General features: G+C 36.8%; 1 protein-coding gene and 2 long non-coding RNA genes across 9 annotated transcripts in view; 2 read left to right on the forward strand and 1 right to left on the reverse strand.

The window, feature by feature from the left end:
* Nucleotides 1–1,764, forward strand: part of LOC112486462 (uncharacterized) — an 18,474-nt gene extending 16,710 nt beyond the window's left edge. For both annotated transcript variants that reach the window (XR_003048902.1, XR_003048901.1), the window contains exon 2: nucleotides 1,638–1,764. This is a non-coding gene — a long non-coding RNA (uncharacterized LOC112486462). The remainder of the gene's footprint in view (nucleotides 1–1,637) is intronic.
* The window catches only part of me2 (malic enzyme 2, NAD(+)-dependent, mitochondrial), a 29,116-nt gene extending 12,482 nt beyond the window's left edge, over nucleotides 1–16,634 (reverse strand). Inside the window, exons 1-14 of one of the 6 annotated variants that reach the window (XM_008336876.3) lie at nucleotides 16,455–16,634; nucleotides 14,735–14,888; nucleotides 10,909–11,042; nucleotides 10,632–10,781; nucleotides 4,887–4,962; nucleotides 4,483–4,644; nucleotides 4,067–4,280; nucleotides 3,797–3,894; nucleotides 2,728–2,841; nucleotides 2,516–2,627; nucleotides 1,865–2,007; nucleotides 1,630–1,732; nucleotides 1,427–1,497; nucleotides 921–1,019 (exon numbers count right to left, since the gene is read on the reverse strand). In XM_008336876.3, the coding sequence (XP_008335098.1) occupies nucleotides 921–1,019; nucleotides 1,427–1,497; nucleotides 1,630–1,732; nucleotides 1,865–2,007; nucleotides 2,516–2,627; nucleotides 2,728–2,841; nucleotides 3,797–3,894; nucleotides 4,067–4,280; nucleotides 4,483–4,644; nucleotides 4,887–4,962; nucleotides 10,632–10,781; nucleotides 10,909–11,042; nucleotides 14,735–14,848 (1,590 nt within the window). In that variant the 5' untranslated portion in view covers nucleotides 14,849–14,888; nucleotides 16,455–16,634. Of the gene's footprint in view, nucleotides 1–920; nucleotides 1,020–1,426; nucleotides 1,498–1,629; nucleotides 1,733–1,864; nucleotides 2,008–2,515; nucleotides 2,628–2,727; nucleotides 2,842–3,796; nucleotides 3,895–4,066; nucleotides 4,281–4,482; nucleotides 4,645–4,886; nucleotides 4,963–10,631; nucleotides 10,782–10,908; nucleotides 11,043–14,734; nucleotides 14,892–15,700; nucleotides 15,889–16,454 lie in introns of those variants that run through there. The other 5 variants (XM_017043032.2, XM_008336877.3, XM_025053131.1 and 2 more) reach the window with 5 other exon arrangements.
* LOC112486463 (uncharacterized) lies at nucleotides 4,844–6,167 on the forward strand. The gene is made up of 3 exons (XR_003048903.1): nucleotides 4,844–4,974; nucleotides 5,830–5,904; nucleotides 5,999–6,167. It is a non-coding gene; the product is annotated as an uncharacterized LOC112486463 (long non-coding RNA).
* Nucleotides 16,635–17,967: the final 1,333 nt, after the last annotated feature.

A 17,967-nucleotide genomic window follows, 5' to 3' on the forward strand; every position in this document is an offset into this window, starting at 1 on the left:
ATAAATAATTGAAATGGGTATATATTTGTTTTTTGTTAAGTTGCCTAATAATTATGCACAGTAATAGTCACCTGCACACACAGATATCCTCCTAAAATAGCTAAAACTAAAAGTCCCACTCCAACTCCCAAATATATTCAGCTTTGATATTAATGAGTCTTTTGGGTTCATTAAAAACATGGTTGTTGTTCAATAATAAAATTAATCCTCAAAAATACAACTTGCCTAATAATTCTGCATTCCCTGTAGAACTAGACAGAGAGCTATAGATACAGATAGATTTATAGAAATAGATCTACATAGATATAGCTCCAGATAGATAAATACAGCTCTGGATACACATTTGTAGATATAAATCCAAATAGATATAGATAAATATAGATCTAGATTGATGGTGTGTAAAGAAAATGTTATATTGGTGTTTAACCTGAAGAAAAATGTATTGATTGTGTGCAAGTGAACTGCTTGGGCTATATAAATTGTAATAGTTTACTTCTTAGGAAATGTGTGTTCCTCTTGATAAGGTTGGAATTTAGGTAATGGATTTTGGTAACCATAAAGAGGGGACTTCTTAATCTAGAGAAGGTTTGGAAAGTTAATGATTTTGTCCTTTGTCTAAGATTTAATGACTGTGTGATGTAATCATGTAAAACCATATAAAAGAGCCTAACGGGGTCAATCGTCTCTAACAACTGTATTAAACAGGAGTTAGGAGCGGCTCTCTTGGCCAAGATATTTAAAATAAATTAATCAAAGACAAACTCTGTTGACTTTTGATTTTTCTAAATCATGTAAAATTTTCTACAACAATAGATCTAGATAGTAATCTTGATATCTGTCTATATCTATCTATCTATGCCATAATAAGCAAGTAGCTTTATGTAAGACATCTCCTAATTCATTGTTAAAGGACAACTTACTTTGACAGCCATTTGGAGAGAGACCTCTCTGATGTTAGACAGAGGAGGATACAGCCTGCCTTCTGCAAGTTCTTTATCTGTCAGCTGCTCTGCGAGAGTCTGCAACAAGTAAAAACTACCTTTAGTGTCATGGAAACATTTCTGAGATTAGTTTAAAAGACAGAAACTCCCCCCACCCATTGTATTTCTGCTCACATTAACTGAGTGACAATTATTATCAGACTACTGGTAATAAATTATCTATCACTTTTCATCATTTCAGCAAAACAGGGAAGACACAGATGGAAAACGTGCAAACCAGCACCAGCTTCTAAAAGCCTCTCATCTGTTAGCTGTTATGGCAGAGTCTAGAAAGACAGGGATGAGGAGACATCGAGGGTTAAAAGATGAAAATCAATGAGTTCACAGAGAATGTGCAAAAAGCGACAACGATGGCAAGAATTTGAGGGAAAGGATGAATAGCGGGTTTGAAAGATAGAGAGAAGGTGTTCTGGTGAAGTACTAACCTTGGCAGCCTCCAAGAAAACGGTGTCACTGATGTGTCTGACTCCACTCAGGATCACAGCCAGGGCCACACCTGCAGTCACACAGCAGGCCACGTACCGAACAGTGATGTCACAAGATGTTTGGTCAATCCATGAAACACTAAGTCCTGAAAAAACTTTAATTTTACCCCCATTTTCTCTCTCTCTCCTTCACTATCTCTCACCTGGAAAGATATAGGCATTGTTTCCTTGTCCAGGAGTGAAGACGCAACCATCGCTCAGAGTCACTGGAGGAAATGGACTGCCACTGGCAAAGAGACATCGACCCTGTGGGGCGCAGAACACAAAGAGGAAAGACAGGATGTTTAGAAAAAAGAAAAAGACTAAAACCTTATGTGTCAATTTATTCAGTCAGTAATTTCATCTTTGGTGTGCCCTTAGCTTATATGAGTTTCTTACATCAGTGAGTATGTAAGCCTCCTCTGCGGTGCACTCTGCTTTAGTGGTTGGGTTACTCAGAGCAAAGATAATTGGTCGATCATTCAGGGCTGCCATGGCCTTTATAACATCATGGGTGAATAGTCGTCCTGCCCCTGAAACACCTGAGAGTTGGAGAAATGAATAAAAGTCAGTGTGGAAATATAGACTTGCACTGAATCACAAGCAGAAACCAAAAGAGCTATTTGAAAGTTCTGTTAGGCAATTGGACGTGAATTTTCTAAAATTTTCTTCAGTTCAGTTCAGAACTCGTTCTAGTTAATGGCACAGTAATACCACCCATCGTTGAAGGATTTTTCCAAAAATAAAACATCTTTTAGTCTTTTTTCTGATAGTATCAGAATCTGAATGATCTATTGTCAGATTATCTTTAAATAAAAAAAATTGACATGACTGGATTCTTTTGAATCAAGTACATTTGTAAAGCTGAAGTGCATTTATTTTTACTGTGTCCCACTGCGGCGCAGTACCTCCGGAATAGTACTGGTCCCCGGACCAGGGGTTGAGAACCCTTGAGTTACACTACACATTATCTAAATATAAGTTATTCATTTCAGTTATAAAGTCACATGGATAAAGACTGTTATTTAGTTTGAAAGATCAGTGTCTTACCAATGATAGCTGTTGGTTTAATGATGTTGACAGCATCTAGGAAGCTCTCTACATTTCCTGGACTGTCATGAACAAATGCCTCCTGGTTGGAGTCCGTTTCCTCTGTTCTGCCCTACAGCAACAGCAAAGGACACACTTATTATTAAAATGATACCAGCAGTGAACCAGAGAGGAAGTCACCCAGACATTTAATGTTGGCTCTGGCCACGGACCTTTACAAGTAATCCATATTTATCAAACATCCAGATCTTTTCTCTGGCTTCAGCTTGTGACATTCCCATCTCCATCATGGACATGACAATAAGATTTGCAATACCAAGGGCAGCCTGTAGAATAAAGTAACCATGTTAATGACAGTATGTGTTCAACATTCAGCTCCAGGAGCAGATCTAGCCTACACACAAGTAGTCACTAGTCATTAGTAGGACATCATCAAAGCAAAACTGTAATAAATCAAATTCAGGTTTAGGACAGAATCTTAAATCAAGGGACAGTTGTGTAAACAAAACTGTTTCCCACCGAGCGCAGATTAAGTGGTACCGAAATGTCTCCCAAAAGAATGTTAATCTGCTCATTACTCACGCAAGTTAAAGAAAATGCCTGAACATTGAACTCAACATTAAATTAAATATGGTTTGCTAAGGAATTCCTTTTTAGTTTTCTTTTACCATTTAACTCATAGATGTTTGAAGATGTATGAAGCCTTCATCTTTGAGGTACACATTACACAAAATTGTGTGTAAAGTGTTTTACATTTTCAATGTTAAAGCAATACATTTGAAATGGACATTTAGTTAGAGGAAATGTCGCTACAGTAAAACCAAAACCAGCATGTGTTGTCAGTGCAACCACTTTACTTAGTCAATGTTACACACAGGATAATATATGTTTTATAGCAATATAATGCTGTTATTAAACATCTGCAGCTTCCTTCATCTGAAAAACATTTATATTATAAAGTGCTAAAACTTAAATATCCAAGATTCTTACTGTCTTGTAGACAGTTCCAATCAATTAGAAGAAAACAAATGTTCAAATAGTTTATTATTGTCTTGCAGTTGTTGAGCCATATAGGCCAAAGTATTTTATCTCTGTAATGACACTAACCCAAAACTGAACAATTTACTATAAACCGGAGCAAAAAGTATTGCTTTAATTTTTTAATGTTGGACTGTTGTTTCTAGTTTGTACCACCTGTTCTAGTCAGCGGGCGGCAATATGACTCCTGCAAGTGTTCTACTAGACTCAACAGTACAAAGAAACAAAGCAAAGCTTAATTACCTCTCCAGCTCCTAAGAAAAGCACTCTGTGCTCAGTGATGGGTTTTCCAACAGCTCTCTGAGTAGCTAACAAACCAGCAAGTGCCACTGATGCAGTGCCTAAAAACAGAAAAGAAACAGTAAACTGTTTAATCTCTGCTTTAAAAAGATTACAATTTATATAATTATTTTATTTAGTGAACTAAATATAATGTTTCAGAAAGGTGGATGTTGATTGATGGCATTAAAGCACATCTTGCAATTCAATGTGAAGTCATTTGTACTTGAGGACCTTGAATATCATCATTGAATGTGCAGTATTTCTCCCTGTACTTCCTGAGGAAGCGAAAGGCATTGTGGTTTCCAAAGTCTTCGAACTGGATCAGTGTGTCCTGTCCGTATTTGTCCACCACGGCCTCCATGAACTCATCAATCAGATCGTCGTAGGCCTGAGAGCGGTCTCTCTTCTGGTACAGGCCCATGTAGAATGGATCTCTGAGAAGAGTCTGACAGGAGGTCGAGTAATGGTGTCAAGGATAAAGAGCTTTTGAAGTTTCCCCTTTCTCTCTCTTTCGCACGCGCACACACACACACACACCCACACCCACACACACACACACACACACACACACACACACACACACACACACACACACACACACACACAGAGAGACAGACAGAGTTACTTAGTGAACAAAGACTTCCTACCTCATTGTCAGTGCCAACATCTATCACCACAGGCAGACATTTCTCAGGTCTAATGCCAGCACAGGCAGTGTACAGGCATAGTTTTCCGACCGGAATTCCCATTCCATAAACACCCAGGTCTCCTAATCCCAAAATCCGCTCGCCATCTGTGACTACTACTGCCTGTGAATGGAGCAAAAACGTAAAAATGTAAAGTACTATTTAAAAGAAACAATAGTAACAGTAAAAACAGCTTTGACCTAATAATATTAATATTTAAAGAAATGCAATATCTACAAGTAAACACCACCAATTTCACTGTTTCAAAAGTTTGAAAATAAAAACATCATTTAAGGTAGTTCAGTGTGTCTAAATGTCTTACTAGAAAAAGGCTGTTTCTCCAGTATTGGTTTTCAGAGACTTACTGAAACATTTGTCTCTGGCCAGTTGTCCAGGATGGAGCGAATATGTCCTTTGTCCAAAATGGAAATAAACAGACCTCTAAATAAAAAGGTAAATAAGGTGAGACTTTATAATCGTTACTACAGTCTTACATTATTATATTGGGTTATTCAACCCCATATCGTGAGCACAAGAAAGTATATCTAAGACATTTTGCCACACATACATACAGGGTAATACATAAAAAAACATCATGTAAATACATGAAAAGAAATAAATACATGTAAGTACGGTTGGGAAACCGGTGTTCTGAAGTTTTCTCCTACCTATAGTTTTTTTGCTACCCGAGTTAACTGCGCATGCGCACATCGGCCAATTTGCCACTTCAGCCAAGCCATAGTTTTCTGCTACCCCACTGTTAAACAGGGTTAGTTTCTTGTATTTGTAATACTTTATATGACCAGTATGTAATGCATAGGTTTGACAGTCAACTTATTTCAACTTGCCACGTGCATTAGATCGTGTCTGAATGCAGTTTGAATAGCTAATACTGCGATTTATCGTAATTTTCATGTAGTCATATAACTTGCCCATATAGCCTCCTCTTTTTTCAGCTGTTTTAAAACAGTACCTTTTTAAATTAGCACAGGGTTTACAGTATTTCATAAGCTCGTTTACAATTCTCTGATAGTGGCCTACAGACTTTGATGGAAGTGTATGGACCCCTGACATTTGTCCATGAAATTAAGTATTTCTTCCATTGAGTTATTGATCGCTATGTTTTCTTAGGTAATCGGTTTATTTCCTTTGTGTGCATTGGAACTACACAAAATGGAAAAAAGGCAACTTTCACATAATTTCTAACCATTTTATGAATTAAGGCATGTGTTACTTTTGAATGGAAGTTACTTGGCATGGTCTATGGATGTACTTTTGCACTAACAAATATATTTATCATTTTATCAGGAAGCCATATTTGATCTCAGTGCTGTTGTGGCAAGCTCCCCCTTCTTTAATAGGCAGTTTGAAAGTCTCCATAAGGTAATGTAGTTTTTAAGAAAGTAAGTCATTTCTTTTGATGTAGGGTCCTAACTCATCTTTATTAACGTACATATTTCTATATTATCTGTTACAGATGAAGTTCGCAGCAAAGAATGTTTGGCTGTGTCCTGTAAATGTTACTCCACATTGGATTCTTGTGATCTGTTTCCAAAATATTTGATTTCTGATGACTCAATACTTTGACAGATTTTCTCTTTTGTTATGTGGACATTAGTGATGTGTCGTTCGCGAGTGATTCGTTCAAAATGAACGAATCTTTCATATGACTCGTGACTCCCGAGTCATATGAAAGATTCTTGACTCGTGACTACCGAGTCATATTAAATATTTGTTCATATTGAACTCACAAATCACTCACTGCGAACAAATCACTCTCTGCATTCTCTGTGAACTAATCTTTCGCTGTGAACGAATCATTCTCTGTGAACTAATCTTTCGCTGTGAACGAATCATTCTCTGTGAACTAATCTTTCGCTGTGAGCGGATCATTCTCTGTGAACTAATCTTTCGCTTCGTTCTCGCAGATTCGTTTCATTTGTCACGTGAAAGAGCTTGGGTCTTTTTTGCTCTCATTCATCTTCACATTGTGGTGTGTTTTTATTTCTTAGCTTTTCGCATGGTTTTAATTGCTTATGGCATTTTGTGTACTTTGTAGACTTTGTCAGCGGAAGCAAACCATGTTGCCTTCAGTATTTAGTGTCGGAGAACCGCAGCCTTCTTTACAACGCCCACAATAGGGCTATAGCGCCACCTGCTGTAAAACGAATGAAATGATTAGTTCAAGATTCGTTCAAGACTCGTTCATTTTACTGTTCGAGAGTCAAAGATTCAAATCAATAAAAAGAGTCGGTCTTCCCATCACTATTGGGCATATTTAAAAATGAAGTCTCTGCTTCAAAACATTGAGCTGGTTGTGCAAGACTCTGTAAAGCAACTATTAAGCATAGTAAAGGAAGTCCTTATACAGCCTGTTTATTGATATGAAATATGAAATAACTTTACTTAAGGTTGTGAACATGGCAGAGAGCTTCCTCACTGTAATTGACCCAATGGGAAATGAGGTTGCCTACAACAGGAATATTCTGAGGAACTGGCAGTAATATAAAGAATAATTTGCACAGATATATTTTTTCAACAGAGGAAAAAAAAGTTTAAAAAGTGGAAACATATCTGATGTGCAGACAACTCCAGAAGCTGTCAGTGAACAGGATGGACATAGCCTGTATATTATTGGAAAATAGCTAAAAAATGTAAAATGTAAAAATGTAAAATAAACCCAAATGTTCTGTATTATATATTATGATCATTTATGTTACTATTTGTAAAAATAAAAATAATAATAATAAAAAACACTGCTGAAAAATCCTAGATTGAGCGTGATTATTTTCTGTTCTACAGTATGTGCTGCATTGGGTAACATTTTTTACATTCCCTCTGGTTTAAAATGTACTGTACATGTAAATGTAAAGAACATAAATAAAGTCCTACCCTAAACGCTGAGAGAACAGATATATTAACAGGGATTTTCTCTTTAGCCTCAAATAATGTGCTACCACTCAAAATAGAATGCAAAGTATGTATTTATAGCAATTTCATATGTATAGTAATGTGCTACCACTTTGAATAGACTGAGAAGCACGTATTAATAGCGGTTTCAAACCTATAGTTATCTGCTACCACTTTGAATAGAGTCAGAAGCACATATTTATAGCCATATCATGCCTATAGTAATAATAATAATAATAATAATAATGTGCTACCACTTTAAATAGACTGAGAAGCACGTATTTATAGCGATTTCATGCCTATAGTAATGTGCTACCACTCTGAATAGAGTAAGAAGCACGTATTTATAGCGATTTCATGCCTATAGCAATGTGCTACCACTCTGAAAAGAGTATTTATTAAGATTTGATGTGTATAATAATGTTGTACCACCCTGAACACAGATTAAGTTGAATTGTACTTTACGCTTGGCTTGAGGCTTGGTGAGATTTTACAATTATTAGGCTCAGTGGATGAGAATTTTATTAGTATGCTTACTCTCAGAAGGATGAGGAGGATGATTTACGTATATACGTATTAACCCTTCACGAATCTCGCTACACTGTTATCAACAGTAGAACAACAACAACGACAGTGTCATCCTGTGTCTAAATGAGGTACCATACCACTGTATGGTGAGCATTAATTAAATGCTCACCATACAGTGTATGAAAAAGTTTGGGCACCCCTGATCATTTTCACGATTTTTCTTTATGTATCATTGGTTGTTCGGAACAGCAATTTCAATTAAATATATCATATGGCAAACAAACAGTGATATTTAGTGAAATTAAGTTTATAGGATTTACAGAAAGTGTGCAATAATTACATTAAACAAAAGTAGGCAGGTGCATAATTTTGGGCACCCTTGTTGTTTTATTGATTTGAATACCTTTAGCACTAATTATTGGAACACAAAATGTGTTTGGTAAGCTCATTGACCCTTGACCTACATACACAGGTGAAGCCAATCATGAGAAAGGGTATTTAAGGTGGCCAGTTGCAAGTTGTTCTCCCCTTTGCATCTTCTCTGAAGACTGGCAACATGGGAGCCTCAAAACAACTGTCAAATGACCTGAAAACAAAGATTGTTCAACATCGTGTTTTAGGGGAAGGATACAAAAAGCTAGCTCAGAGATTTCAGCTGTCAGTTTCCACTGTGAGGAACATAGTGAGAAATGGAAGCGCACAGGCACAGTTCTAGTTAAGGCCCGTAGTGGCAGGCCAAGAAAGACCTCAGATAAGCAGAGGCGAAGGATGGTGAGAACAGTCAAGCTCAACCCACAGACCAGCTCCAAAGACCTACAACATGATCTTGCTGCAAATGATGTCACTGTGTATCATTCAACTATTCAGCGCACTTTGCACAAGGACATGCTGTATGGGAGAGTAATGTGGCAGAAGCCTTTTCTCCGCCCATGCCACAAAAAGAGTCACTTGAGGTATGCTAAAGCACATTTGGACAAGCCAGCTTCATTTTGGAATAAGGTGCTGTGGACTGATGAAACTAAAATTCAGTTATTTGGACATAACAAGGGGCGGTACGCATGGCGGAAGAAGAACACATCATTCCAAGACAAACACTTGCTACCCACAGTTAAATTTGGTGGTGGTTCCATCATGCTGAGGGGCTGTGTGGCCAGTGCAGCTACTGGCAATCCTGTTAAAGTTAAAGGTCGCATGGATTCCAGTCAGTATCAGCAAATTCTTGCGAACAATGTTCAAGAATCAGTGACAAAGTTGAAGTTGCGCCGAGGCTGGATACTTCAACAAGACAACGACCCTAAACACCACTCAAATTCTAGCAAAGCATTCATGCAGTACAACATTCTGGAATGGCCATCTCAGTCCCCAGACCTGAATATCATTGAAAATCTGTGATCTGTTTTAAAGCGGGCTGTCCATGCTCAGAAACCATCAAACCTGACTGAACTGGAGATGTTTTGTAAAGGTGATGGTCAAAATGGACAAAAATACCTTCAACCAGAATCCAGACCCTTATTGGAAGCTATAGGACGTGTTTAGAGGCTATTATTTCTGCAAAAAGAGGATCTACTAAATATTGAAGTAATTATTGCACACTTTCTGTAAATCCTATGAACTTCATTTCACTTCTTAAATATCACTGTGTTTGTTTGCTATATGATATATTTAATTGAAATTGCTGTTCCAAACAACCAATGATACATAAAGGAAAATCTTGAAAATGATCAGGGGTGCCCAAACCTTTTCATACCACTGTATATACAGTACATATGTCACGCATGACATGCCGGTATCTTAGATTTCCCAACCGTACGTACTGTACATGATTTTTTTTTTTAAATTACCCTGTATGTATGTGTGGCAAAATGTCTTAGATATACTTTTCTTTTTCTCCCTCCCCCTCCCCTCATGTCCCTTTAGGGGCTCCGTACATTAAGGGAGGAAGTGAAGATGGTGCTCATGTGTTTAACGTACGACTCGTCCAGAGTGTCGTATTAATATTTTCTGAATTTTAACCATAAAACAGGACATAGCCAGATTTTTAAGGCAAATCAGTGTTTTTATACATTTTTCAGAAAATTATAAAATCTGATCAATTTTCTGAATTTTAAAGATAAGAAAGCGCAGAGCTGGATAATTTGTGCATTTTAATTCATTTTGTATTGTATTATATTTTTTATATTGTATTTATAGCCTAAAAAGCACATATCTACATATTTTAGGCAAATTTCTTTATTCTTTCTTCATTCTTAAGATTTTTTTTCAGAAAATTATTAGTGTAGTATGTTATTAATCAGTGGCGCTTTGGCCCAGAGGCAATGTCTCTGTCATTGGTGTGGAACCCCAGGGTTCACCACCCGCAGGAAGGTTTAGGGGGGTTGGTACGGTGCAGTGTGATTTGGGTGGCGACTGCTGCCCCGTGACCCGGTAATGAATAAGCGGATGAAAATGGATGGATGGATGGATGGATGTTATTAATCACAAATAAAAAAACATAATAAAAATAAAAATTGAATTTTTATACATTTAAGATTGTTGTTTTTTATTATGTGAGCTGTGGTTCTTAACCAGGTTGTGAAAGAAATGCCAATTTCCGAGGGTTTTTGGCTGATTAAAAAAAGAGAAACTATATTTATATGCTTTCTGACGGATTAAAAGATTTGCTGCATGCTTACTTAGGTCTCCTGAAGATGTGTCCATACTGTGTACAGGCCAGGCCTACAGTGGGAGTGTAGACAATTGGCATCAGCTCTTCTATGTCTTCCATCAACACTCTATAAAATAGCCTTTCGTTTCTTTCCTGGATTCCCATCAGGTAAATATATCTGTGTAAAAAACATTAAGCAACATTAACCTGACATTTTCAAGTAATTACAATTTTGAATAATTATAGTCACAAAGCATAGAATTCTGTAGTCATTTTCTGAAGTTCAGTTATAAGTTACATCCTACTTTTCAAGTGGATCAGTCATCTTCTTGAGGTTCTTCTGAAAACGCATAGCCTGAATGTCCTGAGTCTCCACCTTAGGTGGTAACAGACCATGTATCCCCAAAATTTGTCGCTCCTGTAGGGAGAAGGCCATGCCCTGTGGAAAAACACACACAAAAGAAAATAAAAAAATTAGCATCCAATAGGAAATACTCCATTAAGTCATCTGATTAACTTCTTGCTGTCAGAGCTCTGGTCAAATGAAGTTATGGAAGTGGCTGTCATGCCAATACAGCCTGTATAGAAACAACTCTCACTGATGTTCAATAATGATCTTTAAAGACATTTGCACAGTGCTGCTCAAACAGCTGATTAAACCAACAGATTGAATGAAAACCATCTTGGACCAACGACTAATAACATATATGTGATATGTTATTAGTTGTTGGTCCAAGATGGTTTTCATTTCAGCTGTTGGAAGAGAACTGCAGTTACTTTTACTGATAACTAGAAATGTGAATCTTTGAATCTTTGTGTCTCACGATTCGATTCAAAATCGATTCCCGATTCAAACAATTTTCGCTTCAAGTGATTCCGGATTCAAAAACTGATACAGTGCATAGTGTGTCAATGAAGAAGATTACAGTATCTTAAACAGTTTGTATAAGTATGTAATGTTATGTACTGTTACATAAAGTTGTATAAAATAAAAACTTACACCAGCTTCCCTTCTTACCCAGAAAGCCCAACAAAAATTGTACACAAACAACAAAATATTTTGTTTTATTTTTCAAACTAGAAAGTTTTTATTAGGTCTCAATTCTCAGTGAATACAAGACTAGGTTCAAGATATACAAAAAAAATTATGCTTACTTTAATAAATAAAATAAATATAATAAATAAAAGCTTAGGCTAGTTGCCTAGTTCCTGTTCATAGCAAGATGTGTCCCAGAAGCACATATGGTAGTCCGTAAGGGTGCGCAGAGACAAAGCGAACGTTAATACATAATCCATTTTTGAAGTTTAAGAATCAATTAAGAATCTTAGATCATTAGAATCGCGATTCTTGGATTTTTTCCCCCACCCCTACTGATAACCGCTCATATTTTACACTAATTCATAGTTGATTAATCTGCCTAAAACCATAACTGTTTGACTGAGTTTCAGTACCAAAAAAAGATCAGTGTAGATCATGTTGTTTGTCACAAGCAGAGAGTGCAAACAACTTAGTTTATTCTGACCCATGAGGAACAATCAACATTTGTCTTTATACATCATTAATACAGTAAGGTTGACAGGACACCACTCTAGTTTAAAATTATATATATACAGTAAGGCTATTGTCTTACAGTACATATATCACCATTCAATATAAAAATACAACCAAGAGAATTGTCTTGTATTGAATAAAAAAACAAATGATAAAGATTTATGCCAGACCTCTGTTAAAGGTGCAAAGATATATCTATATATAATGTTGAGATGTTTTACACAGTATTCTTAATATTGTAGTATAAGTATAAGTAAGTAACATTTAAAAGAAAAATGTTTGTTCTTTTCTTTTCTTTTCTTGTAGGACAAAATGTTCAAACTATGTCGCATCTACTCTTCATCAAGAGAAAACAACCTGAAGAAAAACATGCAGGGGTAAAAGAAAGTAGGCAAGTTGTGTATAAGAGGATAATGAAGAACATTAAAGCCAGAAACACCCATTCACAAATGAGAGGACGGAGGAAAAGGAACAACGTGTTTTCAGGGTCTTGCAGTGTGTATATGTGCGTATAGGAGCCCTGAGTAAGAGAGGTGTAACATGTGGAGTTCATCAAACTGTAGCTGCGGATCGGACTGATTTACTTCATTGTGGAATGTAGGGTGTAGGGGGCTCCCCTGACAAACTGCAGAGTCATGCTGATGCAGCTTTTTTTCTTCACACAGCTCCACTATTCAATTCCTCATAACAGCATGTGACATACTGCCAACCACAAACAATGTTCTTCCTCTTTAGATTCCATTGAGAGTTGTGCCTTTCTTTGCTAAGATTGCTGTCAGGCAATTTCTCTGGACATGATGACTGAGTCACATGAATTTAAAAGTCGAAGTTAACATTATTTGAAAATTAATTATTATGCATCGTAATAGTAATGTTCTCTGTATATATCGCAGTTTTTTCTAAACTACATCGTGAAATATAGCAAAAATAAATAAAAATAAAATCATTATACATACGTAAATGATCTCATCTCTACCAAGAGCGCTCTTTAGTGTGTTGCTTTAATTTTCATACATACTATTGTTTATTAAAGTGCTTATGTGTATAAGTAAATTTAAATTATTTAAAATTAATGTGAAGTAACTAATTAAATTCAATCTAATCGAATCTCTTATCTAATTATTAATTGTAAAACACTCAGATTGATGGGGTATGTTTGTTCTTAAATATTTGTTCCCTATTCATTATATCAGAGAATTCACCTAGTTCAAAATTCCTACTAAAGGAAAGTTCCTAGTTACTGGGTAAGGTCAATACTAAAAAACATTAATAAAAGAGTAAATGAAGAGGAGGTAAAGGAACAAATATTTCTATTTATACTTTGTTTTCTATCATAAAACACCTGGGGATTGCTAGTTGGTCAGCAATCTAGGAATTATCCATCTGTTGTTAACAGGAGACCATGAAAGTCAAATCCTTACATGTTCATGAATGTGTGAGTTGGTGGGTGTATGTGAGTATGTGTTCACTCCTCTGAAGTAACTGTGTAGTTGCATAACACCAAGATGATATCTGATTGGTTGTGGTGATTCAGTGAGTTGAAAAGAAGTAAGGACCTCTATTGGTGCAGTTTACTTGAAGAAGAAATGTGTAAAATAGTATGGTTTTCTTCTGACTAACTTGTCTGTCTTGTCTTGTTCTACTCCAGGTTGTTGTTGTATTTTGTGTGCAATACTTGTGGTCCAAACATAACTGTTAGCAGCAGCCACTGACCACTTCACACCCAGGATGGATAGCCTATATTAAGTACAAAATGTTTGGATTCTAAATTTAGTTCAAGCTGCACAGGATATAACCACGTCTCGTGCAGCTGCCAAGAGGCTCGAGTTACAGGAGAAATCAGTAACTTGTAGTTATCCCATGTGGGAAAAAAACTATGAAACTATCAATGTCAACACAAGAAGCAAAGAATAAAATCAATCTTAATTGAGAATTTTCAAAGATAGTCTTTCTTGAGACAAATGAATCATCAAATATTATGAGTTTGAATTTTTAGTTTCATTTGTTATTATTTCAAAATAAACAGACATTTTCAGGTACACACAAACAAGAGTATTGTAGGTGTGATAGGTACTGTATATCAGACAACTGATCTGCAAAATAGTCAGGACCATTTGTTAAAGTGACAAAAAAGACAAAACATTGTTATCTAGTCTAAGGAGTCTGAGAAAGCACACATATTTGTTGTTTCATTAGTAAGATTTATCATATTTTCCTGTAAAGGAAAACAAAGGGAGTCTTTACATCTTTAACAACCTGAAAATAAGAAGTAGTGAAAATGGGAGGTTCTTGAAGCAGCAACAAATCATTTTGTTGAAGGTCTGACTGCAAGTTTTTCTAGTTTGTTGACCATCGCCCATCATTACTGGATAAGAATTAATGCATCTACTGACTGCATTCTATGATATGTACTGTAACATTACATTCTGCTCACTGCCACTCCCTAACACATAGGCATACATGTATGAAAAATTCCCATTTTTTTTCATTATCATTATATAATAGTAGCTGATAAAGTGTTTACCAAGTGTCTGTCACATTTCCCTGTTTGTATAAAGACAATTTAAGCTTTTACTTACTTTGTTGGTGCGAGGGTTGAGCATGAGAGGTTTGCCCTTCTCTTTAGTGTGTGCCCATCTATAGACAGAGACACAGGGCCTCAGAGACCATGTTGTCCTCAATCTGGACAACATGGTGGATGGTCACTGCTTAGCAATGTGCACTCGCAGTAAACTGCTGACAGAGGGGAAAGAAACCAAGGTAGAAAAAAATGCCAATAATAATAATGGAATATGGTTAAAAAAGAGCTGAGGAAAATAAGACACTTTAATACAATTTACATTTACAATACCATGATAGATGGTCTAGCTAAAGCTCTAGATTCTAACAAGATCTGTTAGATCAGAAGGACCAATAAATGCACTGGGTGTCTGTCGAGAGTCCTGCAGTGAAGGATTACAAATGTGCAGGGCAGTGACCAGTCACTAATCTGGACGTGGATAGAGTGTGTAATCCAAGAAACAAATCTTAGGAAGATTGTGATAATCCTGTTCCAACAAGCTTTTAGGTCTTCAAGGTTTAGAAACAACAACGGCCTAACTGAGTCAGAGCCTTTAATGTACAGAGCATTGACTTTAAGTTCAAATACAAACACACAAATGATGTTTGACTAAAACAATTTATATCAAATGGTGCGGTCCCATCCTGAATATTTATACAAAAAATACTGACATTTTTTATTGACAGCCAAAGGTGTAAAGTAATAAAAGAGTGTTAGTGCCTTCTTGAGCATTCATTTGAAAGCAAAAGTAATCACAGACATAAAACACACCTAGGTTCACATTCAAACATGTTATTTCCTTTGTTTGAATTTAACTGGGATCAAAGTGTGATCAGCAAAACTATCTTTTACACCAATTACTATCAATGAATTGATCCAAATGGAAAAGTAGTTACATTTGGATAAGTTTTAACATCAACCTAAAATTCAACTGGCTGCACTGACAGACTACAAAGTAATATTTCATTCCCATTTATGTTATTACTTTGTAATCCTTGTTTCCACACTAGTTTACCTTCTTCGTGTAGAAACTACCTGACCTTCTCCTTCTACCCCAATATTGCAGCAGTGCCGCCTTCCGTTTTCTTTCGTTCTTTCTTCCTGTGACATCCACTCCTTTGAAACAAATTATTGCCATGACTTTGATCTAAAAATGGCCATTTCAGCAGCACCTGAAAAGAATCTGCTACATTTTCGGCGGATGACGTCAGACATGAGGACATTTTATTTAACCAGTTTTGTGGTTTTCTTATTAGGCACACATATAGGTAATGACACGCGGCTCCTCCTTACATCATGACATTACATTACATTTCTTTAGATTTTAGGGGGGAAATGTCACTGCACTTTAATCACGTAACAACATGGTTAATGAAAGAAAAATAGACTAAATTCCCTTCAGTGGCAGGCTAATGACTTGGCCTAGCTTTCTAAAATACAATCACAAATAAATCGAAGCTCCATTACGCTTTGAGCTAACACTTGCAGATGCTAAATAGGAATGTCAAAACAACTGCCTTGCTAAAAGATAACTGTTTATTCCATAATAGTCTTAGTAACGCCCACAACGCAAGGTTGTGACTGTTTTACAGCTGTACACACGATGGAAAGAGGAGCAGTTTTAGCCTAGAAATGACGTACACAATGTCATTCATTCACCTGCTGATACACGGCTCTCAACTAGGAACTTAGAAATAGCACGCAGTTTACAGTTTTAAGAGAATGGCAGCTGGACTTACCAATTTGAAAAAAGTATGGTTTCCTAATGTAACAGAGGTTTGTGTGGGCGTATTGACGATTATTCTTGTGGAGCAGCTGTTATATTAAACTGACCGTGGTGTTTTACTGCAGTCACTGATGCAGCATAGCTGTGGCGGTGAGAAGAAGCAGCTCAGCACTGAAGACGAACCAAGCCGCTCGACCAATCACAGAACGGGATTCCCTTCATTGCTACCGTAATAAAAAAATCATGCGCAAGGTTTTTGTTGTTTCGCAAACTGCGATTATCGTAATTATTGTAATAGAATATAATTCCAACCGTTCTTAAACAGTAACGATTCTTTTTCCTGAAGAAAAAGGATTAAAACAAAAGTATTTCTGGACACAAAAAGTATAGTATATTTTCATACTTGATAATACTTTCATGAAGTAAAAGTGAAAAGTATGAGTTAAAAGTCACAATTATCATATATATATATCATATTATCATATCACAACAAAAACCAGCCACTAGGGTACACGAATCAGTGTTTTATAGTGCCGGTCCCAATCCCGGATAAATGGTGAGGGTTGCGTCAGGAAGGGCATCCGGCCTTAAACTTTTAGCCAAATCAAATATGCAAATCACTAAAACGATTTCCATACTGGAACGGAGAGTGAAGACAGAGCAGAACATCAAGTGGTGGAAATTAAGGAAAGAGACATGTGGTGAAGACTTCAGGAACGAAGTACGGGCAGTTCTGGGCCGTGTTGAGGAATTCCCAGATGATTGGGAGACTACAGCTGCAGTGATTAGGGAGACAGGTAGGAAGGTGCTAGGTATGTCCTCTGGGCAGAGAAAGGAGGACAAAGAGACCTGGTGGTGAAATGATGAGATCCAGGAGAGTGTGCAGAGAAAGAGATTAGCGAAGAAGAGATGGGACAGTGACAGAACAGAAGAGAACAGACTGGAGTACAAAGAGAGGACAAGGGAGGTGAAGAGGGAAGTGGCTAAGGCAAAAAAAGGCATATGAGGAGTTGTATGAGAGTTTGGAAACAAAGGAAAGAGAAAAGGAATTGTATAGATTGGCGAGACAGAGAAATCAAGCTGGGAAGGATGTGCAGCAGGTGAGGTTGATTAAGGACAGAGAGGGGAATGTAATAACAAGTGAGGAAAGTGTGCTGAGAAGATGGAAGGAATACTTCGAGGAGTTGTTGAATGAGGAAAATGAAAGGGAAAGTAGAAACGAGGAACCAGAGACTAGTAGGAAGAAGGTAGATCAGGTTAGAAAGGATGAAGTTAGAAAAGCCCTGAAGAGGATGAAGAGTGGAAAGTCAGTTGGTCCTGATGACATATCAGTGGAAGTATGGAAGTGCTTAGGAGAAGTGGTGGTAAATTTCCTGACTAGGTTGATTAACAGAATTTTAGAAACTGACAAGATGCCTGAGGAAAAGTGGAGGAAAAGTGTTCTGTTGCCAATTCATAAGAAGGGTGATGCACAGAGTTGTAACAACTACAGAGGGATAAAGTTGATGAGCCATACGATGAAGATT

Source organism: Cynoglossus semilaevis, chromosome Z (assembly GCF_000523025.1).
Source record: "Cynoglossus semilaevis isolate Cse_v1.0 chromosome Z, Cse_v1.0, whole genome shotgun sequence".
Lineage (NCBI taxonomy): Eukaryota > Metazoa > Chordata > Actinopteri > Pleuronectiformes > Cynoglossidae > Cynoglossus > Cynoglossus semilaevis.